General features: G+C 44.6%; 1 protein-coding gene across 5 annotated transcripts in view; it reads left to right on the plus strand.

The window, feature by feature from the left end:
* The window catches only part of NUP205 (nucleoporin 205), a 1,504,202-nt gene that overhangs the window by 1,099,422 nt on the left and 378,705 nt on the right, over positions 1 to 26,075 (plus strand). For all 5 annotated transcript variants that reach the window (XR_004540594.1, XM_033957880.1, XM_033957883.1 and 2 more), the window contains exon 33: positions 4,991 to 5,112. Coding sequence is in view for 4 of the 5 variants with exons in the window: in XM_033957880.1 (XP_033813771.1) it covers positions 4,991 to 5,112 (122 nt within the window). In the remaining variant the exon portion in view is untranslated. The remainder of the gene's footprint in view (positions 1 to 4,990; positions 5,113 to 26,075) is intronic.

Consider the following 26,075-nt stretch of genomic DNA (forward strand, 5'->3'; position numbering starts at 1 on the left):
AAGTCCAGGGGAATGCAATTGTATGCCATACTTGGATTTTAAGCCATTCTGACAACTGTATTGATATATATTTATATTATTTTTACTTTTTGCCTGACTTATGCATGTCTTGAGGGTGGCTGATGCTGTTCAGACCCCCTATCAAATAAAGCCTGAGAATGAGAATTTGACTCTGCTGGAAAAAGTGCAGAGGCGAGCCACAAAACTTATCAAAGGAATGGAAAATTTGACCTACAAAGATCGACTCAGGAAGCTGGGGCTGTTTACTCTTGAGAAGAGAAGATTGAGAGGGGATTTGATAGAGACTTTTAAAATATTAAAAGGATTTGATAAAATAGACCAAAAAGAAGCATTACTGAAATATTCTGATGTGACACGGACAAGAGGACATAGACTGAAACTGAGTGGCAGTAGGTTTAAGACAAATGTCAGGAAATTCTGTTTCACACAGCGCGTGGTGGGTGCTTGGAATGCACTCCCGGAGGAGGTTGTGGAGGAGACTACTGTTCTGGGATTCAAACGCAAGTTGGATGCACACCTTGCATATCATATTGAGGGATACGGTAAATCCGGGTCTCCAAAAAGGAGTACCTAAATGGGCCGCCGCGTGTGCGGATCGCCGGACTAGATGGACCTCGGTCTGATCCGGTGAGGGCGTTTCTTATGTTCTTATGACCATACCTGGATTGTGTCTCCCTTTATTGGCAAACGTATCTCAGTGTGGCCTGGGCAGACTAGGCAGGAGCCTAGGTATGTTTTACCTGAAAAGCCTTCCTCTTTCCTGGGGAAGCCACGCCGACAGGTCAGAGTAAAGCACAGCTAAACCGCCTGCCGGACTGAGCAGAGGATAGTTGTGTGACAGTGCACATCTCTCCCCAGCGATATTAGGGGGGGGTCCTGAGATGGTCTGTGTGGGACTCGATCTGGAGAGAGCTCTGGAAAACAACAGATTATAAAATGCACATCTGCTTCTAAAAGGGACTATTGCTTGCTTTGGAATGAACTGTAGGGGATAGCAGTGCCCTCTTTGAAGTAGGAAGGATTAAAAAAAGAGTACATTCCTTCTGCACGGCTCGCAGGCACTGGGATATAACCTGCTCATCCAGAATGATATACCTATCTACTAGAAAAATAAGAACCTAATCTCTCTTTCTTAATGAGACAACTTGTTTAATAAATATTTTTAAGTTAAACGAGAACTTATTGTGTGGGTTTTACAGTATTCATATAGCAGAGATAATTCCTATTCAGGGATGCTTACCAGCCATGAAAAAAATTCCTGTATTTTTCACTCTTTAAGATGCACCTGACCATAAGACTCACCTAGCTATAGAGGAGAAAAAGCCAAGAAATAAAAATTCTTAACAAAATGGTATACCCTGTCTAACCGCCCTGCCCTATACCCTGTCCTCCCTTGGGTAATCTAGTGGTAGGACAGGGCAGGCAGGGCCCCCCTCCCCCGAGGTAGGCAGGAACCCCTGGGTATCTTTTTTAAATCCCGACGGCTGCCTCCTGTCCTGATGTCTTCCGGCAGCAGCGCGAGAACTGACAGCAGCCATTCAGTGAGTGTCATGGGACCAGCCAAGCTTGCGCCTGCCTTGTGCGCCACTCTGCCTTGTGCTGCCAGAAGACATCAGGACAGGAGGCAGTCGCCGGGATTAAAAAAAAGGGTACCGGGGGGGACGCTGTAGCTGTATTTGCTCCATAAGACACACCCTTAATTCCACCCACTTTTTTTGGGGAAAAAAGTGCATCTTATAGAGTGAAAAATATGGTAATAATAATAATAGAGAGACGTCACAATTACCCTCCAGACTGGAGTAATAATCACAAACCACTTTTAAGAAACGCTTCCCCCTTCCTATTGTTATTCCCTCCCCTTTTTTCCCTCCCTTTTAATTTGTTTTTTAATCTCGATGTACTTTACTTATCCTTACCCATGGGCCCCTTTGTTACCATTTGTCTTTCTCTGATCTGTCCTTGATATTTTAACTTTGAATGCCTCCCTTCTCTTTTTTTTTTTTTTTGCTTTTAAATTTTGTATAGGTAACTTTTGATAGTGAGTAGTGGCAGCCAGGGGGCGCTATGGTATGCTGTATTGGAATGGATAGTGTGCAAGAAAAAAAATTTGAATACGTTATAGATTTGTTCTACACATAAGATACCTCCTTTTCATGTAATTCTGGGTAAATCTAGTTAGATACATATGTGATAGTTAAGGCCGTGCCCAATTAGAAACCTATGAAAAGTTTGGTACACAGATATAAACAAATTGAATATAGATTGCAGCTGAGGCCAGAAAAACTAGAGATTAACGGAAAAACACTAGGGGGTACTAGGAAGAAAAAGCATAATAATATTCTTTGTATGTACTTTGCTGGATTAAACAAGACCATAGGAGAAATCAGATATAGATATATATATAGCCTAATTGATAACAGATATTCTTGTGCATGTATGTTTGAACATAAAATTGCAAACTATAGTTTGATATATATGTTAAACCTTGAAAAATCATGAAAGGTAGCATCTGCGTTTTGACCTATCTGACCTTTTAGCTAGGCAACTTTCTTAACTCTGTGGCATTCCAGGAGGCCTGCTTACTGTTTCAAGGCTCCTTTAAGCCCATATTAGGAACTTTTCATGAAGGGGGGGTTGTCTGTTGTGTGTGTGTCAGTGAAACTTGAAACTGTCAGTTTTTCCAAAGCAAGTTTTCTCCTGACACAGAAAGCTGTTTTGGATTCAAAATTTCTGGGGGTATGTTATAATGTTTATACATATGCAGAAAGTTTTGTGAACAAATAATTTGTAACACTGTTCCTTAAACCTGGTATTTCTAAGAGTTAAAAGGAATTTTATGATTGAAATAAGCTCAGCCTTCATCAGTGATGAACTGGCTGACCATTGATAGATGAGAGTGATGTAATATATGGTCATCGTGAGGGTACATATTCAAGCAACAGCCTTTGTTCCGGGGGGAGAACTCAAGTTTCAAGTTTATTAGATTTTAATATACCGACCATCAAACAAATATCTGGCCGGTTTACAATAATTTTTTTTAAAAAAGTAAAGAAAGAGTAATTGAGAGTAAATATTTAGAAGTGCATATAGTGAACATTAAAGACATTAATATGACAAACTTGACAGTGAGGAAAAAAGGGAATGGGAGGGTAGAGTTACATTGTAGAGAGAAAAGGGAGTAAGGGGAAGTGGGAATAAAACATGTTGGGTGGGGGAGGTTCTTTAAGAGAGATACAAAATTAAAATTTAAAAAGAAAAGAAAAATATTAAAAAAAAAAAAAGTAATGTGAATAAAATTAGCGAGAAAGTAGAATCTAAACAGAAGAGAATGCATCGTGAAATAAAAAAGTCTTCAGGCCTATTTTAAATTTATCAAGATGTTGTTCGTCTCGAAGTGGTTGTGGTAGAGAATTCCACAATGTTGGGGCAGATACAGCAAAATTTATTTTCCATGTATAATAGAACTCTTTAATGGAGGGAATTAATAAGAGATTTTGATTTGTTGATCTCAAAGTTCGTGGTGAACATTGAGGAATGAGGAGTTTATGAAGGTATGAAGGCTGATGAGAAGATTTTATTTTGAAAGTCAAGAGGATGATTTTATAAGTGATTCGATGAGCCACGGGAAGCCAGTGTGCATCTTTCAGAACTGGAGTAACATGATCATATTTACCTAGTTTATAGATGAGTTTTATTGCAGTGTTTTGTATTAATTGAAGGCGTCGGATTTCTTTTTGGGGGAGACCATTGAGAAGGGAATTACAGTAATCTAAGTGGGAAATAATCAAAGAATGAACCAGAATTTTGATAGATTCGGTCTCCAAGATTGAGGTTAATGAGCGAATGATACGAAGTTTATACAAAGACGTTTTTATAACAGAACTAATATGGTCGTGGAATGATAGATCTTTATCAATGATGACTCCTAAAAGTTTTATTTTTGTTTCCATTTGAATTGGAACAGATTTAATAGAAATTTTTTTCCGGTAGAAGTTCGGTATTTTTAGTTGAAAATAGGAGGCCAAATAGCCTTGGAAGAGACGCCACCCCCCCCCCCCCATATACAGAATGTTTTGCCAAATTGGTTATGAACAAATTTTGCAATGTAATCTTAATTCTAATTTGAATTGAATATAAATTAAATAAAAATTATTTTGATGATATTACATGTCTATGTATGAGTTACTAGCATGAAATACTCTGTATGTTGGGGACGCGACGCAAATCCGTGTACTCAATAGACGGTATATCAAATATGCAATAAACTTGGATTTTATAAAGTGCTATTTATCAGGTGTGTTTTACATGTGGAAAAGGGTTTTAAAAATTGCATGGCCATGTAGATATGCAAAAGCTACACAGATACTTTTTGTAGAGGCATAGTTTTGGTGAAAGATCAACAGAGTTGCAATGTGTACACTTATTTTATAAAATATATTGCTACATACTCGTATTAGTACCATCTTTGAAGCATATAGAAATATTATGGCAGATAAAGATCAAATAGTCCATCCAGTCTGCCCATCTGTAGCATCCACTATCTCCTACTCTCCCCTAAGAGATCCACGTGCCTGTCCCATGCTTTCTTGAATTTAGACAGTCTTAATTTCCACCACCTCTACTGGAAGACTATTCCACGCATCTACCACCCTTTGTGTAAAATTTGTGTGTTTGAATATCTACACTGTTATTCCTGGTTCTCACTTCTACTTTATAAAGGCATATAGGTTCCTATACTATTTAAAAAAAAATAGACACCTTCTGGGACTTTCAAGATAAAGGATAGATTCCTATTGTAAAATTACCTCTACATGTATGCATAGAAGTATATATTATATAGTTGAGTGTTTATTTTTAATAGGAAAGGTCGAGATGGGTTAAAAATTAGAGGAGCAGGTGGATTTCAATAGAAATAAAGAAAAATCTTTGCATATCTGCTTAACACAATCTCTCTTCTCCATTCACTTAGGCATTCTTAACTAGAGTAGCTAAAAAACTGCAGGGAGCATTGGAGCTGTTGCGTATGGGTGTGATTGGAAGGTTGGCACAATGTCAAGTATATGATATGCGTCCAGAAACAAACTCTCAAGGGTAAGTATGAACAAAGTAATTTCTAGATCAAAGCATATGTTTCAGACTTGGGTCATAAGGTAAAATGAACTAGACACAGTACTGACTTGAGAAGATAAACCTGGAGTGGAGGAATAGCCAATGGGTCTGAGTACAAATCCCACTTAATTCACTAATATTCCTTGTGACTTTGGACAAGTCATTCCAGACACAACAGTTATGTAGTAAACTGTATTGGGCAAGTAATACACTTGCATTTGAATTTCGAAAGGCTATAATCAGATACGAAAAGATGCTATTGAGAAACTTAGGAAGTAAAGTATAAGGTGGAAAAGGTATAAGAGAAAATGTAGAAAAAGCTTTCAAATGTCAGAAAGAACTAAATGGAGAAGGGAAAATATTAACTACATAATAGTTGGAAACCTTATTTTAAAAGAAAAAGATTTAAAAGGAAATTTTAAGGGCATTTTTATTTAAGATCTAGAGGCTTTGTGGGTTTTTGTTTGATGCCATTTTGCTAGAATAAGATCATTAATAAAATCTTTAAATATTTTATGTATGTGGTTTCTGCATTCAACACTATGGGCTAGATGCACTAAAGTCAGCAATCATTGCTAAACCTGTTTTCACAGCTTTAGCAATGATCACTATTAACGACCTGATTCACAAAACGGCTCACCATGTGTTTTTCCCCTCGATCATAAATTGCATAAATTGTCATAAATTGCAGAGCAGAACAGAATATGGTTTGTCACTGAGGAACAGATTTTATGCTGCTTATCCTAGGAATAAGCAGTGGATTTCCCCAAGTCATCTCAATAATGACCTGTGGACTTCTCTTTTAGGAAATTATCCAAATCTTTTTTAAACCCCGCTAAGCTTACTGATTTCACTACATTCTTCAGCAACAAATTTCAGAATTTAATTACACGTTGTGTGAAGAAATATTTTCTCTGGTTTGTTTTAAATCTACTTCTTAGTAACTTCATTGCATGTCCCCTAGTCCTATTATTTTTGGAAAGAGTGAACAAGCAAATCACATCTACCCTTTCCACTCCACTCATTATTTTGTAGACCTCTTATATCAACCTTGAGCCATCTCTTATCCAAGCTGAAGAGACCCAACAGCTTTAGCCTTTTCTCATAGGGAAGTCAAACCATCCCTTTTAACATTTCCGTCGCTATTCTCTGTACCTTTTCTATATCCACTTTATCTTTTTTGAGATACGGCGACTAGAACTGCATACAGTGTTTGAGGTGTGGCTGTACCATAGAGCAATACAAGAGCATTATAACATTTTAATCTTTATTTTTCATTCCTTTCCTGATAATGCCTATCGTTCTGGGCATACCCTTTGTGGAGATCCTAAATTTTATGACTTTCTGATGAAGTGCTGAAAAGATAAAAATAATCCTGCTCTATTGGAAACTGCAAAAGCCATACTTAGAGGATGTATTATCGGTTACGTAAGTTCAAGTTCGGAAAGCACAAGACCAGGAAATCCTGCATTTACCGTATTTTTCGCTCCATAAGACGCACACTAGATTTAGAGGAGGAAAACAAGAAAAAAAACTTTCTTAAACAAATTCTCCCTGCCAGGGTCTTGACCCAAACCCACACTCCTTGCCAAGCTCTGCACCCTGTCCCCTCTCCCTTTCAGGCTCTGTACCTTGTTCCCTCTCTGGTGGTCTAGTGGTAGGCCGGGATAGGGCACAGGGCAGACAGGCCTAGTGGCAGGCAGGCAGGCAGGGGCAGCACCCCCTCCCCCCGTACCTTTTACTTTTTTAAATCCTGGCAGATTTGGCAGTGCCCAGAGAAGGCCGCCCTTACAGTTACCTTGCAGAAGCAGGAGTCTCGGGCCATTTTTTGTTGTCCATACACTGGCTTCAGACAAACCGGTAAGGGAGGTGTCTTGTTAGCCCCCAGGGCCGTTTGTTCCCTTTTTAACATTGGTCGCAATTGCTGACATTCTTCTCTCAGTCAGCTGCGGCATTGAAGGGCTGCCTTCCCCCGATGGTACCTAGCATGGGCCGTAAGGTGACGGGGCCGTTGGAGAAGAGTGCAGCGTCGGAGATTTGTTAGCCTCCGGAACCGTTTGTTTCCACAGTACTTTGGCTGTGTTTGCTGATTTCTTTTCCTGTCAGTCAGCTGCGGCGGCAAAGGGTTTCCCTCCCCTGGCGGTACCTAGCGTGGGCCCTGAGGGGGGAGGGCCCGTTGGTTCAATTAGCTGCGGCAACAAAGGTCTTCCCTCTCCTGGCAGTACCTAGAATGGGCCCTGAGGGGGAGGAGGTATAGAGGACGTGAGTGGTCTCGGCGCGCTTATAGCGCGAAGTGAAGTCAAAATCAAGCCGCTATCTATGGAGTCTTTGCGGTATCGGGACTCGCGAGAACTGGGCAGCCATTCAGAAAGCAGCGCGGCCCAGGCAGGAGCGCAGAGAGCTCGCTCCTGACGGCCGACACACCGTTGGACCACCAGGCTATTAGCTGCATTTTAAAAGGTACGGTGGGTGATCTACCACAGAGACCACATGACAGGCGGGAAGGGTGTTTCATATTAAAAAGTGGTTTATAAAGGTACCGGTGGGGAGGATCCATGGATCCATTTTAAAAAGCTATGACGTGGGGAAGTTTTAAAAAGGTGGGGGGGGTGTCAAAATTTGTATCTTGTTCCATAAGATGCACCAACATTTCTACCCATTTTTGGGTGGAAAAAAAGTGTGTCTTATGGAACGAAAATACGGTACTTGACAGCTAGTTGCACTGTGTTGACACTACAGGGCACATCCTACCTCGACCAGTAAACAAGACCTACTCACTCTTCAAGTCACCCTCAATGAGAAACTGCTAGAGAGGGTGCAGAGACAAGCAACGGAGCTAGTGAAAGGTATGGAGAACCTGGACTACGAGGAACGACTTAGGAGACTGGGGTTGTTCTCCCTTGAGAAGAGGATACTGCGAGGGGATCTGATCGAGACTTTCAAAATACTGAAAGGATTCGACAAAATAGAGCAGGGAAAGCAGTTATTTACAATGTCCAGTGTGACACAGACAAGAGGACATAGACTGAAGCTGAAGGAGGACAGGTCCAGGACGAATATCAGGAAGTTCTGTTTCACGTAGCGAATGGTGGACACCTGGAATGCTCTCCCAGAGGAAGTAATTGCAGAATCCACCGTTCTAGGATTTAAGGGTAAACTAGATGCACATCTCCTTAAGAGTGGCATAGAGTGATAAGGGTAAGGGTATATTAGATTCACATCTCCCTTGAGAAGTGTACAGTGATATGGGGAATAAAACCATGCCAGGGTACACCTGGCGGGGCCTCTGCGTGTGCGGATCACCGAACTTGATGGACCCAGGGTCTGATCCGGAGATGGCAATTCTTATGTTCACCAGAGAACAATGAAAACTTTGGCATATTATAAGTATCAACTTTATGTTTATGGCCATGAGAGTGTCAGACTACTGGCGTATTTGATCTTTCACAAAGAGAGCCAGAGGAACATTCTATATTTTAGTGCTGCCTGATTCACCAATTGAAATTGATTTTGTTGTCTGAGAAAATCGGACTCAATGGCAGCAGCAGTGGACAGTAGTGCTGCCCGATTCAGGAAAAAAAATTTTCAATTCGATTCAGCCTATTGAATCAATTTTTTTATTTGATTTGATTCAATTTTCCTGCCGAATTGGGTGTTTTTTTCAAACATCCTGGTGGGTTTATTTTATTGTCTCTTCACCACTTTTATAGCCTCTTCACCCCTTTTGCCCTCTCCTACCCACACTAGTGCTGTGGTGTAAACAAACAAAAAACGACTTCCTATCTCTGTTAAATCCTAGCTCATGTTCACGGTCTAACACCACCTCTGGCAGGATACACATTTCAAATCTGACATTGTAATCACAAAATTTAAAATAAAATTATTTTTTCTACCTTTTGTTGTCTGGTCCCAGGCTCTTGGTTGTCTTCTGATAACTAGCTTGCCAGAGTCTCCTGCCCATTTATCATTTTTTCTCAGTGCTAACCATCAATCTTCCATCTCTGTCCTCCCCTTCCACTTCCCTTCCCTCCCCCGGAGGTCTGACATCTTTCCTTTTTTTCATCTCCATCCCCAGATCCACCCTTTCATCCAGCATCTCTCCTTCCTTCCCCACCACCCCAGGGTCCAACATCTCTCCCTTTCTCTTCCCAACTACCCTCCTATGTAGTATCTCTATCCCCCCCACACACCATCCCTTGTGTCTAACTTCTCTCCCTTTCTGTTCCTTCCCTTCCTAAATCCCATTGTCCACCATCTCTCTCCCTCTCCTCTGTTTTTAGACCCATTATTTCTCCCCCCCCAGTTCGGCATATGCACATTTCTTGTAATCCCCTTCCCTCCCTCCCTCCATGTACTTCTACACCAGGGCCCCCCTACCATGAAGGCCTGCATCCCACCCCTGAAGGCTATCACCACCCCTCTGGAGGTCTATCCTCCCTGAAGGCCTGCACCACCACCCCTGAAGGCCTGCACCCCACCCCTGAAAGCCTGCACTCCTCCCCTGAAGGCCTGCATGTTCCCTCCTGGCCTCCCACTCTTCCATTTACCTAATTCCAGCAGCGGAGCAGCCTGTGGAGAGGATTGCCAGTGCTAGCGATCTTTGCAGGTTGCCTCGGCCTCTGGAGCTGTCATTCCCAAGTCAGACTTAAATATTTAACAACACATTTGCACGAATACACAAGTAAAAAAGTAGCACCTAGTTTCCTTGTTTCTTCTCTCATCACAAGGAATTATTTCAGTCTATCCTGAGTAGATTTTGTCACATCAGGATAGAACCATAATCTCTGACCACAGAATGAAGTAGTGCCAAATTTAAAATAGAGCTTCATAGCAGCTGACAAATCTTACTCAATACAAAAGTAGCAATAAGAGTAGCTTATTCTTTAACTTCACTTAATGAGACCTCAAGAATAGCAGTAATATTTTGAAGATCATTAATTTGTTGTATTTGCTCAAACATAATTTTTTCAGTACCAGGTATGTCTCCTGTTTCAGACTTTTTATTTTTATTATCTGGTAAGTAGTAAACTTAATTAATTGGAGGCAAATTATCCTGAGGAATTTTTCAAATGCTTCTCTTCTTGATCTGACAATCAAGACAGGTTTTCTAGTGGCAATTGTCTCCACATATTTCAGACCTGCAAGCTCTCTCTTGCAGAGAACCATTTCTCTGGATCATAGAAGTGGGGGTTTCTTTCCCTACTGTTCCTTTCTTTCTGCCAAAAGTGGTTTCAGATTTCCATGTCAACCAAGAGGTTTGTTTACCTACCTTTTTCTCCACGGGGTCAGAACGGAAGGATCAGATCTTAAGACTGGACATGTGGAGAGTGTTGCTCTACTACTTGGAAAAAACTAGTGACTTTCAGCTTTCTGACCTTCTCTTTGTCCTAACTAGTCAGTCTAGGTGTGATAGACTGGCATCTAAGGCTTCTATCACCCATTTGATTTGCATGGCCATTTTGTTGACTTAAATCGCCTGTGGCAAGCAGCCACCGATCTCTCTCAAGGTATCGCAACCTTGTGGATGGAGTCTTGAGTGATTCACCTGAACAAAATTTGCAGGATGGCCACTTGGTCTTCTGTTCACATCTTTATGAGATTTTACCAAGTGGATCTGACACCACCTTTGGGTCCTCGATGTTGAGGGCAGGCTCTTCTGTCCCTCTCTAGATGATTCCATTGCTTAGGTACATCACCAACAGAATCAGTGTGGCCCACCCTCTATATGCTCATTTTCTCTGAATTGCCTGCCTTTTCTGCCTTGGTTATTTCTCCTTACAGCCCAGAGTATCTTCCAGCTAGATGGTCCCTCTGGGGACATTACTTTACATATCTTGACCGATAGCAGGTTTTCGGTTAGTGCTATTGGGCGCAGCAGGTTAATTCCTTGTTCTTGCCTGTGTTGCATGTTAGCTGTTTATTAATTATGTTCTTATTTCTTGCAGAACAGAACGTTCTTGTGTTTGCAGGGAAGGTTCCCATGCCCCTTTTTGTATTTAAGCCTTGCTCCAGTAAAGTTGGTTAGCTTTTGAATGTGACTGATGAGGTCACTGTCACATAGGTAGGAGGAGCAGATGAAAAAAACTGGATTTCTGAAAGTCCTGGTTCGCAGGCATGGATTTGAACACCTTGAGTACTGATTCCATCAGGGACTTATAGATAGAAGATTAGCAAAGATAAGAACCTAATCTTCCATTAGAAGACTTCCATGTGCTATTCTGCAAGGATCTGATCTGGAAAATTGCTAAGTGCCTTTGATTTTATTCTTAAAAATCTCAACTGACTGGGAATAGGTTTTTGCTACCTGAAATATTTTTTCCCTTGATTTGTACATTGGCTGTAATATTTAAATTATTAGGATTTAAAACTGCTGTGTTCTCTGGTCTTTAGCACAAACTTGATTTATTTATTTAATTTTGAAATTTAAACGGTTGACTGTGTTTTTCTAGACCAGAACACAGACTATTATTATTTATTTAATTATTGGGAATTAACTTTAAGAACTGTTTGTCTATAGTGTGGTGTAACTCTTCTGTCTTCTAACCTACACTCCCCCCCTTACTACCACCTAATAAAAAAACAAGCCTTCCCTCCTTTTCTTTTTCTGCTTAGCTCTGTCATTAAAGGGGATAAACTCTTTTGACTAACTCTTGTCTTTCATACTGCAGGCAAGGTTTATTTTATTTTATTTTACATAGTCAGACCAGAAAGCAGCTTTAAGGTTTAATATCTAGTTGGAGATTACAGTACAGAAGCTGCTAGCTAGATTTATTGGAAATATTTATAATTTTAAAAAGGGGGAAAAGATAGATTCCAGCAGAATTTGTATCATAGTGTCTCAATTGCTAGGCCCTCCTATAGAACTGCTGATAGGGATCTTGGTGGCTCGCTGGGACTTTAGTTCCTCTCCCAAGTTTCCAAGTTTATTATAAAAATTTGATTAATTGCCTATCACATTTTCTAGGCGATGTACAATTTCATAAATAATTAAATAGGGGTGACAAATCTAACAAACAATATTCAAAATGAATTAAAACTAATAAATACAAACTTTGCTATACATAGTTTAACTTATACATATAATTTCAAGGCGAGGGAAAAATCATTAAAGGGTTACAATCAATATTAATGTAAAAACATTTAAGGAAAGAACAATAGGAAGGGCAACAGATAAAATTTATATTACTATACAAAGTAAAAAGTGAAAAGTAAGCAAGTCTTTGAAATTTATTCATTAAAAGCATCGTTAAAAAGGAAACTCTTGAGTTTGGATTTAAATTTATCTAAGTTCTTTTCCTCTCTAAGAAATAGTGGGAGGTCATTCCAAGATTGGGGAGCTGTTATTGAAAAAATGGTGTGACGCCTTGTATTGATAACTTTCAGAGAGGGCACTGCCAATAAGTGTTGATCCTGTGATCTTAACAGTCTTGAAGTACGATAAGGAATTAAAACTCTAAAAATAAATGCAGGGGTTTTAAATAGTAATGATTTGAATGTAAGCAGACATATTTTAAATAAGATTTGGTGTGCAATTGGAAGCCAATGTGCTTTTTTAAGAAGAGGAGAGACATGATCGAATTTTTTGGCTTTATAAATTATTTTAACAGAGGCGTTCTGAATAATTTGCAGACGTCTGATTTCTTTCTGCGATATACCTTTAAATAATGCACTACAATAATCAATTTTGGAAATTACTAATGAATGAATTAAAATATTCAGAGATTTTGCACATAAAAATTTTGCCACTGAGCGAATTTGTCGAAGTCTGTAGAAGGTAGACTTGACCACATAACTTATGTGATCATGATACGTTAATTTATTATTGAATATTACTCCAAGAATCCTAATATTGTGTGCCATCTGCAGAGGAATGTCGTTAATAGAAATGGGAGAAAGTAATCTATTACAGTCCTTCCATGGAAAAAGCATAGTGTTAGTTTTATTGATATTCAGGGCTAATCTATTGGTATCTAGCCAGTAATGAATTTGATCCAGTTTTCCATTAATTGCTGTTATTTCTTGTAAATTATTGGGATCAATTGGATGTATCGACTGTATGTCATCTGCGTATGCGAATATTGAAAATCCGATAGACTGACAAAGAGTCATAAGGGGGGGCAAGAAAAATGTTGAACAGTAATGGTGAAAGTATTGATCCACCCCCAGTGTCTGCAACTCATATATAGACAGCCCAATAATGAAGACGTATCAGTCAATTCCAATTCCAACCAATCAAGATGAATATCATTCAGTGCAATCATTGTTGTGCCTTACTTCCCAGGCACACCATCTGGAGGCTTAAGGCTTGCCCCATATGTATTCAACTTGCTAGTATCAAAGAGGAACTCTGTAAACTTAAGTAGGAATTGGAGGAAATTAAAGCAGCTAAAATCATCCCACACAAATATACCAAGTTATCCCAGGACAAGCAGGCAGGTATTCTCACTAATGGATGATGTGATCCAACGGAGCCCAAATGCGGACGCCTCACAAGCAGTCTTGCTTGAAGAAACTTGAAGTTTCGAGTCGCCCGCACGGCACATGCATGAGTGCCTTCCCACCCTGTGCGGGGCGCGTCTCCTCAGTTCTTTCTTTTCCGCGGAGCCGAGAAGTCCTTCTTCTACTCTCTGCGTGAAGTTTTTCACTTGTGCCTTCTAAAGTCCGCGGTTTTGGGTTCTTTTTCTCTTAATCACTGATTTTCGTCGTTCTTTATTGTTTTCAAAAAAAAAAAAAATTTCTTCCATCCGTTCGACCGAGCAGGCCACGTGGCCGCAGCCCCGCGGCTTCGATCTCGCGGCGGAGCTTTTCCGGCCTATGTCCCAGCCTATCACCGGTTTTAAAAAGTGTGCCTAAGTACCAGTGCGTGATTTCGCTAACGGACCCTCATCGACGCTGTCTTCGGTGTCTCGGGCCTCAACACCTTCCGAAATCGTGCCGGCCTTGCTCCACGCTCACCGCACATGCTTTCAAGCGTCGTTGCGTCTTGTGGGAGTCGCTGTTCATGGAGTCCTCGGCGGAGCAGTCCTCATCGAAGGGATCCTCGCCTTCGACATCATCCGCACACCAGTCTCCCACCTCTGCGGCCTCGAGTCTCCTCAAGCCCACTTCATTTGTTCCGGCTCAGACTCCAGCACCCGCTGCGATGCCTTCCTCAGTCTCTTCAGGTCAGGTAGCACAGCAGCCCATTCCACTGGTAGTGCTAAAAGTGCCCAAGGCTTCTAAGCCCAAGCACTCACACACTACCTCTAAGGAGCCTCGCGGATCCATCCTTGCCGGCCTCATTCCAGACCTTACTGGAGAAGCAATTCATTGAGCTCTTCACCACCATGGGGCCTAAGCTTCTCTCCCAAATCCATCCTGGGCACGCGGAGGCCTCCCGCAAGGTCGAGCCACCTCCGGTGCCTCAGCGATACACACACTCTCAACAGGGAGCAGAGTCTCTTCGAGTGTCTGGTCTGGCATCGTTGCATGCATCGCAAGGAGCAGAGTCTTTGCCCATGCCTCCGTTGGAACCGATTCACTCGATGCAAGGAGCAGAGTCTTTGCGAGTGCCTCCATTGGAACCGATCCAGTCGATGCAAGGAGCAGAGCCTTAGCGAGTGCCTCCATTGGAGTCGATTCACCCGATACAAGGGCTCGAGCCTCTACGAGTCCCTCGAGGTGAGCCCAGCCAACCACCTCTGCTTCGATCAACCGCTTCCAGCCCCATCCATTATCTGGGGGCCTCAGCGAAGACCCACTCGCCTCGTCCATCGAGGCTGGTTTCCAAGCACAGTTCGCATCATCGTTTGAGGCATTCATCGAGGCACTCTTCCAGGCACGCCTCGCCTCATCGGAAGCAGCTTTTTCTCGAGTATTCACCACTGGCTACTTCACCCCCTCTGATGCCGGAGCTCAAGGACACACTGGGGTTTTTATCACCACCACGATCCCTGTCCTCATTGGATCCAGAGGCCTCAACGTCCTCGAGTCCTTCTCGAGGCCCTGCATTGGCTGACCAGCTGTCCTTCTCGTTCCTCCAGCAGATGGCAGCAGATTTAGACATACACCTGGACACGGGGGTCTAAATTTTTGAAGGAATACCTGGAGACTTTGCACCTTCCTCAACCTCCAGCTGAATCCCTCAAGCTTCCCTTACACAAGCTGCTGGACCAGACCTTTGTGCGGTGCCTTAGCCCTTTCAGGACCAAGGGACATATTTGTCCCATAACTTTAAAATCCTATAAATTTTGATTGGGATAGTCTACAGTTCTAAATTTGATATGTACGGATTCCATATGATACTGCCTTTATGTAAACAAACTGGTTCCGACATTTATTCATTAGCGTCGTTGCCAGATTGACGAGAAGATTCACTTGCCACACTGTCCATAAGCCAGAAGTGTGATTTAAAAAAAAAAAAAATAATGATATTTCACAAAAAAAATCAATTTTTTGGCATCTGCAAGCCCTTTTTACCATAAAAATGTCGTCAAAACCAAAAAATTGGCCTACGATCCTTATGGTCCTGAAAGGGTTAAACACCTTATTCCATCCCCGCCGTGCCGGGAAAATTGGATGCCAGGTACCGCATTGTTCATCACAAAGGGTTTGATGGCTCCCAACTCTCCCATCAATCCCTTTTGGTGGAGTCCTCACTGAAGCGGTCTCACCCCTCCCAGGTCTACGCCACCGTTCCACCTGGTAGGGAGGGCAAGACCATGGACCGATTTGGCAGGAGAATTTATCAGAACTCCATGATGATTTCCAGAGTTCTGAATTATAACTTCCATTTCATCACATACTTTGAATTATTCCTGTCTGTACTCCAGAAGTTCATGCCCTATCTGGACCCCAGAGCACAGTTTGAGTACCAGGAGGTTCTGGCCCCTTGTCCCAACTCCGGCTTCAATTGATGCAGTCCTCCTACGATGCCTTTGAGCTCTCGGCTTGAGTGACAGCATGCTCGGTGGCCATGCGCCAGCTGGCGTGGCTCAGGACCATCGACATGGACCCCAATCTCCAGGACAGGCTTGCCAATGTGCCATGCACTGGTACCGACCTCTTCGACGAGTCCATCGAGGCGGCACCAAGAAGCTCTCGGACCACAAAAAGTCTTTTCAGTCCATCCTGCGTCTGAAGCCTAAACCTGCTCCTCCTCGTCCATCACGCCCACCGTTGATTTACCAGCGGCGTTATCCTCCGAAATAGGCTCCACCCATCTGACAGCCTGTGAAGAGGCAGCATTCCCAAAAAGCAACACTAGAAGCTTCAACCATCAACTGTCCCTAAGGCTCCTCAGCCCTTTTGACTGTCTCATAGAGGGCATAACATCTGTCATTCTGCCATTCTCAGTTGCTCCACCGATTGGAGGTCGTCTCCATCACTTTTACCACCGATGGATGACTATCACCACCGACCTATGGGTCCTCTCCATCGTCAAGGAGGGATACTCTCTTCAGTTCCATCAAGTTCCTCCGGAAATCAAAACCCACCTATTCAAAAAATTTATACAGATGGCTTAACCCCAAACAGACCCCCCTCAACGCAATTCCCCCCTCCTCCCCCCTTCACCAGTTCCCTTCTCTTTAGCCTCAAGCATGTCAACTGCTTCCCTAACGGTATATATACTGGATCTGCACTATTTCCTATTTGTACAGCATCTTGTAGCTCTTGAAATATACAGCTCCATTATTCTTGTAACTTCTCCTGGAAATGACCAGAATTCTCTCTGTAATTATCCTGGAAATGTCCAGTTGTCTCTTTTGTAATCCGCCCAGAACTGCAAGGTTGAGACAGAATAGAAATCAGTAATGGAATGTAATGTAACACCCTCCAAGAGAGTATCCTTCCAACTTGACCCAGACCGCCCTTCTTCTTCAGGAAGCCCAGGCCTTGTTGCAGCTCGGGGCTGTCGAGCCGGTTCCTTTGTCACAACAGAACAAGGGTTTCTACTCCCGGTACTTCCTTGTTCCGAAGAAGACGGGCAATCTGCGCCCCATTTTGGATCTCAGGGTGCTCAACAAATTTCTGGTCAAAGAAAGATTTTGCATGTTGACCCTTGCATCCCTGTACCCCCTCATCGAGCAGAACAACTGGATCTCAAGGAGGCCTACACTCACATTCCCATTCATCCGGCCTCCCATCAATACCTCAGATTTAGGGTGGGACATCTTCATCTTCAATACCAAGTGCTCCCCTTTGGCCTGGCCTCGTCACCCAGAGTCTTCACCAAGTGCCTGGTAGTAGTGGCCACAGCACTCAGGAACCATGGCCTCCAGGTGTTCCCCTACCTGGACGACTGGCTAATCAAGGATTCAACATCTCAGGGAGTCGTCCTCGCGACCCAGAAGACGATTTGGTTGCTGCAGCATCTGGGATTCGAGATAAACTTCCCAAAATCCCATCTTCAGCCTTCCCAGACTCTCCCCTTCATCGGAGCTGTCCTGGACACTACCCAACTCAGAGTGTTCCTCCCTCCTCCACGCTTGTAAGCTCTCCTCCACCTCTGTCACTCGATGTCCTCTCGCCCGTCCATCTTGGCGAGAAACATGATGATCCTTCTAGGCCACATGGCCTCTACAGTTCACGTGACTCCTTTTGCCAGACTTCACCTCAGGATTCCTCAGTGGACCCTGGCATCTCAGTGGACGCAGGTGTCCGACCCCCTGTCTCGACACATCCAGGTCATTCCTGCTCTGCAACAGTCTCTTCGTTTGTGGATGCTATCCTCCAATCTATCCAGAGGTTTACTGTTCACCGCGCCCCATCACCAGAAAGTCCTCACGACCGACTCGTCGACTTACGCTTGGGGGGCTCATCTGGACGGCCTCCGCACCCAGGGTTACTGGACCAGCACGGACCGCCAGTGCCACATCAATCTCCTGGAACTCAGGGCGATCTTCAACACTCTCAATGCCTTTCAACATCTGATTCACGACCAGGTTGTCCTCATTCGCACAGTCAACCGAGTCGCCATGTACTATATCAACAAACAGGGAGGGACGGGATCGGCCTACCTCTGCCAGGAAGCTCTGAAAGTGTGGGATTGGGCGATTTGCCACAACACCTTCCTCAAAGCTGTCTACATTCAGGGGGCGGACAATGCCCTAGCGGACAACTTGAGTCGCCTTCTGCAACCGCACGAATGGGCTCTCCACTCCACGCCCCTTCATCAGATCTTCACTCAGTGGGGAACATTTCAGATAGACCTCTTTGCGGCCCCCACAACTTCAAACTGCCTCAGTTCTGCTCCCGGATCTACACTCCTCAGTGCCTCGAGGCAGATGCTTTCCTTCTGGACTGGACGAATCTCTTCCTATATGCGTTTCCTCCATTCCCTCTTATTCAGAAGACTCTAGTCAAGCTGAAGTCAGACCGGGCCACCATGATTCTGATTGCTCCACGGTGGCCCAGGCAACCTTGGTACTCCCTTCTCCTTCAACTCAGCTCCAGGAAGCTGTACCCACTACCTGTCTTTCCCTCGTTACTTACACAGCATCAGGGATCTCTGCTTCATCCCAACCTGCAGTCTCTACACCTGATAGCTTGGTTCCTCTCAACATAACTCCTCTCCAGTTTTCCCAACCTGTGCGAGACGGAAGCCTGCCACTCGACAATGTTACCACCAAAAGTGGACAAGTTTTTCTACTTGGTGTTTCTCTCATCATCATGAGCCACAACACTCCTCCTTGTGTTCGGTTTTGGACTATCTTTTTGCACCTTTCTCATTCTGGCCTCAAATCTACATCGATACGAGTCCACCTTAGTGCAATTGCTGTTTTCCATCAGCCGCTTCAAGGGAAACCTCTCTCTGCTCATCCTGTGGTTTCCAGATTCATGAAAGGACTTTTCCATATCAATCCTCCTCTCAAACCACCTCCAGTGGTTTGGGACCTCAATGTTGTTCTTTCTCAACTTATGAAACCTCCCTTTGAACCTCTTCACAAGGCTCATCTGAAGTATCTCACCTGGAAAGTTGTCTTCCTCATTGGTCTCACTTCTGCTAGACAAGTCAGTGAGCTCCAAGCCTTGGTAGCTGATCCACCTTTTACAGTGTTCCATCATGACAAGGTGGTGCTTTGCACTCATCCCAAATTCCTTCCTAAAGTTGTTTCGGAATTTCATCTCAACCAATCCATTGCTCTTCCAGTGTTTTTTCCAAAGCCTCATTCTCACCCTGGAGAATCAGCTCTTCATACTCTGGACTGTAAGCGTGCTTTGGCTTTCTACCTGGAACGCACAGAACTGCTCCTCAACTTTTCATCTCCTTTGATCCGAACAAGCTGCTAGCAGGAAGAAGCAGAGAGAGGAGCAGAGAAGGCGGTGCTAGCAGGGGAAGAGGCGAGAGCTAACTCCGCCCACCCCTGACATCACCAGCCAAACTCCCCCCATAAAAGGGGTCGAGCCAACGGCAGAGAGTCCACAGTGCAAGGCCAGCCGAAGAGAGACTGTAGGAGCTGTGCCTAGTCCTGAGCACATGGTAGAAAAGTCCTGAGCACATGGCAGAACAGTGAGCGGAGAGTGTGCTAGCAGGAAGAAGCAGAGAGAGGAGCAGAGAAGGCGGTGCTAACAGGGGAAGAGGCAAGAGCTAACTCCGCCCACCCCTGACGTCACCAGCCATACTCCCCCCATAAAAGGGGACGAGCCAACGGCAGAGTCCACAGTGCAAGGCCAGCCGAAGGGAGACTGTAGGAGCTGTGCCTAGTCCTGAGCACATGGTAGAAGAGTCCTGAGCACATGGCAGAGCAGTGAGCAGAGAGTATGCTAGCAGGAAGAAGCAGAGAGAGGAGCAGAGAAGGCGGTGCTAGCAGGGGAAGAGGCGAGAGTTAACTCCGCCCACCCCTGATGTCACCAGCCAAACTCCCCCCATAAAAGGGGACGAGCCAACGGCAGAGAGTCCACAGTGCAAGTCTAGCCGAAGGGAGACTGTAGGAGCTGTGCATAGTCCTGAGCACATGGTAGAAGAGTCCTGAGCACATGGCAGAACAGTGAGTGGAGAGTGTGCTAGCAGGAAGAAGCAGAGAGAGGAGCAGAGAAGGCGGTGCTAGCAGGGGAAGAGGCGAGAACTAACTCTGCCCACCCCTGACGTCACCAGCCATACTCCCCCACAAAAGGGGACGAGCCAACGGCGTGCAGCCATTCGGCACGTGGCGAAGGCAAGCGGCAAAGGCGCTCGCCTTAGCAAGAGCGCCTTTGTGAAGAGCCTTAAGAAGAGCCAAACTACACAAGACAACGATACCTTAGGGCAACAAACGGACCTCTCAAACACACTATCCCTTCATCCTAATCGTACAGGCTCTCATACTAACTCACAGACAGCAACCCTCTCAGACATCTCAAACTCTCAGCCTACATCGACGGAGTCGTCCAGGAGCTGTCCCAAATCACCGAGCAAGCCCATGACAAGTCCATCCTCGAGACGCCCAAATCATCAGCTTTGAAACCAACAATTGGGATACAAGAAATGGCTAGCGGCACTGACTCCTGTCAGCTGGTGACCTCCTCAATGGGCAAACATAGGAGATCCTCCCCCCTTTTTCAATCTCTTCATCTTCTCCTTCTTCTTACAAACAGGGCAGCTATACATCAACCCCTCAACTCACCCTGCGGAACAGATTCCAGATTCTTCAGTAAGGAACTGCCGATGAGGAACAGGAGCAGGCCCAACACACAGCTCCATCTCCAGGGACAACTGACCGGCTCCCCCCAAAGAAGCGCAGAGTAATAGTCATCAGGGATTCCATGCTGAGGGACACCGAGGGACCAATTTGCAGACCGGATATGCAATCTAGGGAGGTCTGCTGTCTGCCTGGAGCCAGGATACGAGATGTCACCGCCAGTCTGGATAGACTACTCACACCCCGAGACCACTTTCCTATGCTTATTGTCCACATAGGAACCGACACTGCCAGGAACACAATGGATTCCATCACCAGAGACTTTGGAGCACTGGATGAGAGGCTGAAACGGACAGGAGCGCAGGTGGTTTTTTCTTCGATCCTCCCAGTTAGAGGCAAGGGAAGAGCCAGAGATGAACGTATCCTGAGGACGAACGAGTGGCTACAGGGATGGTGCCGGGATATGAACTTCAGATTCCTAAACCATGGGGAAGTGCTACAAGGACTTCAGGGACCAGACGGACTCCATCTGACCAGTAGGGGTAAGAACGTCTTCGGACACCGACTAGCCCGCCTGCTTCACAGGGCTTTAAACTAGGTAAATCGGGGGAAGGTACCCATTCACATATTAGTGCAGAAAGGAATTATCCTGATGAGGTGAGTCGAAACTCCACTTCCATGTCCAAGGTAAGTACCCACATTGCAAACAGTTCTTTAGGAGTCACACCGATTCGGGTAGGATACGCCTCACAGGGACTTAGCAAACACAAGATATGGAGGGCCATGTATGTCAATGCACACAGTTTAGGTAACAAAATTCTAGAATTGGAGGCTGAAATAAGGAATGCCGACCTAGATGTAGTGGCAATATCTGAAACTTGGTTCACGGACTCACATGGGTGGGATATGGCTATACCAGGCTACAATCTACTTCGTCAGGACAGAGAGGGCAAGTTAGGATGGGGGGTAACTCTATGCATTAAAGAGGACATCAAAACCACCAGGATCACAGATGTCAAGTACACCGGGGAGTCCCTCTGGGTAAACCTGGCAAGAGGCAGAGAAAAATGCCTGTATCTAGGTGTGGTATTCAGACCCCCAAGATAACTGTAAGACATGGATGCAGAATTAATTGAAGACATAGAGAAAATCACTCTACGAGGAGAAGCTGTACTGCTAGGGGACTTCAATATGCCTGATGCAGACTGGAACTCATTTTCAGCGACAACCAGTGGTAGCAGGAGGCTCTTAACCTCCATAAAGGAAGCACATCTCAAACAAATGGTAACGGAGCCCATTTGGGCCCGGGCGATCCTCGACCTAGTACTCACCAACGGGGAAAGCGTCTCAGAGGTCTCAGTAGGAGATACGCTAGCCTCCATATCTACATAAATGATCTAGAGGCGGGAACTAAGTGTGAAGTCATTAAATTTGCAGATGACACCAAACTATACAGCAGGGCTCAAACCAAGGAAGACTGCGAGGATCTCCAAAAGGATCTAACGCAGCTGGAAAAGTGGGCCGAAAAGTGGCAGATGAGCTTCAACGTGGGGAAATGCAAGGTCATGCACGTGGGGAAAAAGAACCCGATGTTCACATACAAAATGGGGGGAACACCACTAGGGGTTAGTAACCTGGAGAGAGACCTGGGAGTGATGGTAGACGCAACACTGAAGGCATCGGCGCAATGCGCCACAGCCTCTAGGAAAGCAAACAGAATGCTGGGTATCATTAAGAAAGGTATTACGACCAGGACGAAGGAAGTCATCATGCCGCTGTATCGTGCAATGGTACAGCCGCATCTGGAGTACTGTGTCCAGTACTGGTCGCCGTACCTCAAGAAAGACATGGCAGTACTTGAGGGAGTACAAAGAAGAGCAACCAAACTGATAAAGGGAATGGAAAATCTCCCATATACCGACAGATTGAAGCAGTTGGGACTTTTCTCCCTGGAAAAGCGAAGACTTAGAGGAGACATGATAGAAACCTTCAAGATCCTGAAGGGCATAGAAAAAATAGACAGGGGCAGATTTTTCAAATTAAGGGGCGCCACAAGTACAAGGGGGCACTCGGAGAAATTGAAAGGGGACAGGTTTAGAACAAACGCTAGGAAGTTCTTTTTCACTCAGAGGGTGGTGGATACATGGAACGCGCTTCCAGAGGCTGTTGTAGACAAGAAAACATTAAATGGTTTCAAAGAAGGTTTGGATGGATTCCTAGAAGAAAAAGGGATTGGGGGGTATAGATAGGTATAGACCATTGCTCAGGCAATGGGCCTGATGGGCCGCCGCGGGTGCGGACCGCTGAGCAGGATGGACCTATGGTCTGCCTCAGCGGAGGCAACTTCTTATGTTCTTATGTTCTTAGGAAAGGCTTCCATAGATCAAACACGAAAACAAAGGTACTCAATTTCTGGGGCACAGACTTCGCACACATGGGAGATTTCGGGACCAAGCAGAGACCGATGATGTAGAAGCTAAGTGGTTAACACTGAAATCAACCATACATGAAGCAACTAGCCGCTTCATAAAATCAGTAAATAAACGACAAAGAAACAATAAACCCCAATGGTTCACCGCGGAGATCTCGCACCTCATTAAGGAGAAGAAAAAAGTGTTTCTCTCCTACAAGCGCACGGAGAAAAGAGAGGCAAAAGTAGAATATAGAACCAGGTCTACAGCGGTCAAAATGGCAGTTAGGGAGGCAAAACTTTGAGTGGAAGAAATTCTGGCAAAAAAACATTAAAAAGGGGGACAAATCCTTCTTCAGGTATATTAGTGACAGAAAAAGGAACACAGGCGGGATAGTACGCCTTAGAAGACCGGACGGAAGTTACGTGGAAGCAGATTCCGATAAAGCCGAACTACTGAATGAATACTTCTGCTCAGTCTTCACCTGTGAGGCACCGGGACACGGTCCGCAGTTGAAGGCAACACAAAGCACAGAAGACCCATTTCAGAATTTTGAGTTCACACCAGGTGAAGTTTACAGTGAACTGGCAAGACTCAAGGTGAACAAAGCCATGGGACCAGACAATTTGCACCCAAGAGTGCTCAGAGAATTGAGCGATGTCCTGGCAAAACCGTTGGCTGAGCTATTCAATCTCTCCCTAAGTAAGGGGAAAGTTCCCCTGGACTGGAAATTAGCTAATATTGTTCCTCTGCATAAAAAGGGTTGCAGGGCAGAGGCTACAAATTATAGACCGGTGAGTCTCACATCAATAGTGTGCAAACTCATGGAAACACTAATTAAAAGCAAATTGGACACAATCTTGAATGAAGGGAATCTTTGGGATCCCAGTCAGCATGGATTCACCAAGGGTAGGTCCTGCCAATCCAATCTCATCAGCTTCTTTGACTGGGTAACAAGAAAGTTGGACTTGGGAAAGTCTTTGGACGTCGTGTACCTGGACTTCAGTAAAGCTTTTGACAGTGTCCCACACCGCAGGCTGCTAAGCAAGATGGAATCGATGGGGTTAGGAGAGACACTAACTGCATGGGTCAATGATTGGCTGAGTGGCAAACTTCAGAGGATGGTGGTTAATGGTACCCTCTCTAAAACATCGGAGGTGACCAGTGGAGTGCCGCAGGGCTCGGTCCTGGGTCCACTCCTTTTCAACATATTCATAGGGGATCTGACTCAAGGGCTTCAAGGTAAAATAACACTATTCGCCGATGACGCCAAACTATGTAATATAGTAAGTGAATGCAGTTTACAGAATTATATGGCGCAGGACCTGCTTACATTGGAAAGTTGGTCCTCAACCTGGCAGCTAGGCTTCAATGCTAAGAAATGTAAGGTCATGCACCTCGGAAGCGGAAATCCATGTAGGACGTACTTCTTGAACGGAGAAACTTTAACTAGGACTTCAGCAGAACGAGATTTAGGAGTAATCATCAGTGCAGACATGAAAACTGCCAATCAAGTGGAGAAGGCTTCATCTAAGGCAAGGCAGATATTGGGTTGTATCAATAGAAGTTTCGTCAGCCGAAAGCATGAAGTCATAATGCCGTTGTACAGGGCCATGGTGAAACCTCATCTGGAGTACTGTGTGCAATTCTGGAGGCCACATCACAGTAAAGATGTGCACAGAATTGAATCGGTTCAGCGGACGGCCACCAGGATGATCTCGGGGCTCAAGGGTCTCTCGTACGAAGAGAGACTGAACAAATTGCAGCTCTACACTCTCGAGGAACGTAGGGAGAGGGGAGACATGATCGAAACATTTAAGTACCTCATGGGACGTGTCGAAGTGGAAGGTGATATTTTCTTTCTCAAGGGACCCTCGGTCACAAGAGGGCACCCGCTCAAACTCAGGAGCGGAAAATTTCATGGCGACACCAGAAAGTATTTCTTCACAGAGAGAGTGGTTGATCATTGGAACAAGTTTCCAGTGCAGGTGATCGAGGCAGACAGCGTGCCAGACTTTAAGAATAAATGGGGGGATTGTGATCAATCTGACAATCTTTCTGTACAAAATGTTTGATTTTGTTAAAATTTTTAAAATGATAAATAAAGAATAAAAAAAAAAAAAAAAAGAATAAATGGGATACCCATGTGGGATCCCTACGAGGGTCAAGATAAGGAAATTGGGTCATTAGGGCATTGACAGGGGGTAGGTAAGCATAGTGGGTAGACTTGATGAGCTGTAGCCCTTTTCTGCCGTCATCTTCTATGTTTCTATGTCCTATCTCTAAGCGCACTATCTCCAACTGGATGGCGGCTTGTATCTCTTTCTGTTACGCCCAGGCTGGATTACCCCTTCACAGTAAAGTCACAGCCCATAAAGTCAGAGCAATGGCAGCTTCTGTGGCTTTCCTCAGATCTACACCTATTGAGGAAATTTGTAAGGCTGCCACCTGGTCCTCGGTTCATACCTTCTTTTCTCATTATTGTCTGGATATGTTCTCCAGATGGGATGGACAGTTTGGCCTAACAGTGTTGCAAAATTTATTCTCCTAAATTGCCAACTCTCCCACCATCCCATTATGGTTAGCTTGGAGGTCACCCATTAGTGAGAATACCTGCCTGCTTGTCCTGGGATAAAGCAATGTTACTTACTGTAACAGTTGTTATCCAGGGACAGCAGGCAGCTATTCTCACGTCCCACCAACCTCCCCTGGGTTGGCTTCTCTGCTAGCTATCTGAACTGTGGAGACGTGCCCTGCACGGGGCGGGAAGGCACTCGCGCATGCACGGTGCAGGCAACTCGAAATTTCAAATTTCTTCAAGCAAGACTTCTTGTGAGGCGTCCGCATCGGGGCTCCGTTGGATCACGTCTCCCATTAGTGAGAATAGCTGCCTGCTGTCCCTGGATAACAACTGTTACGGTAAGTAACATTGCTT

The sequence above is a fragment of the Geotrypetes seraphini genome, chromosome 9, assembly GCF_902459505.1.
Source record: "Geotrypetes seraphini chromosome 9, aGeoSer1.1, whole genome shotgun sequence".
Lineage (NCBI taxonomy): Eukaryota > Metazoa > Chordata > Amphibia > Gymnophiona > Dermophiidae > Geotrypetes > Geotrypetes seraphini.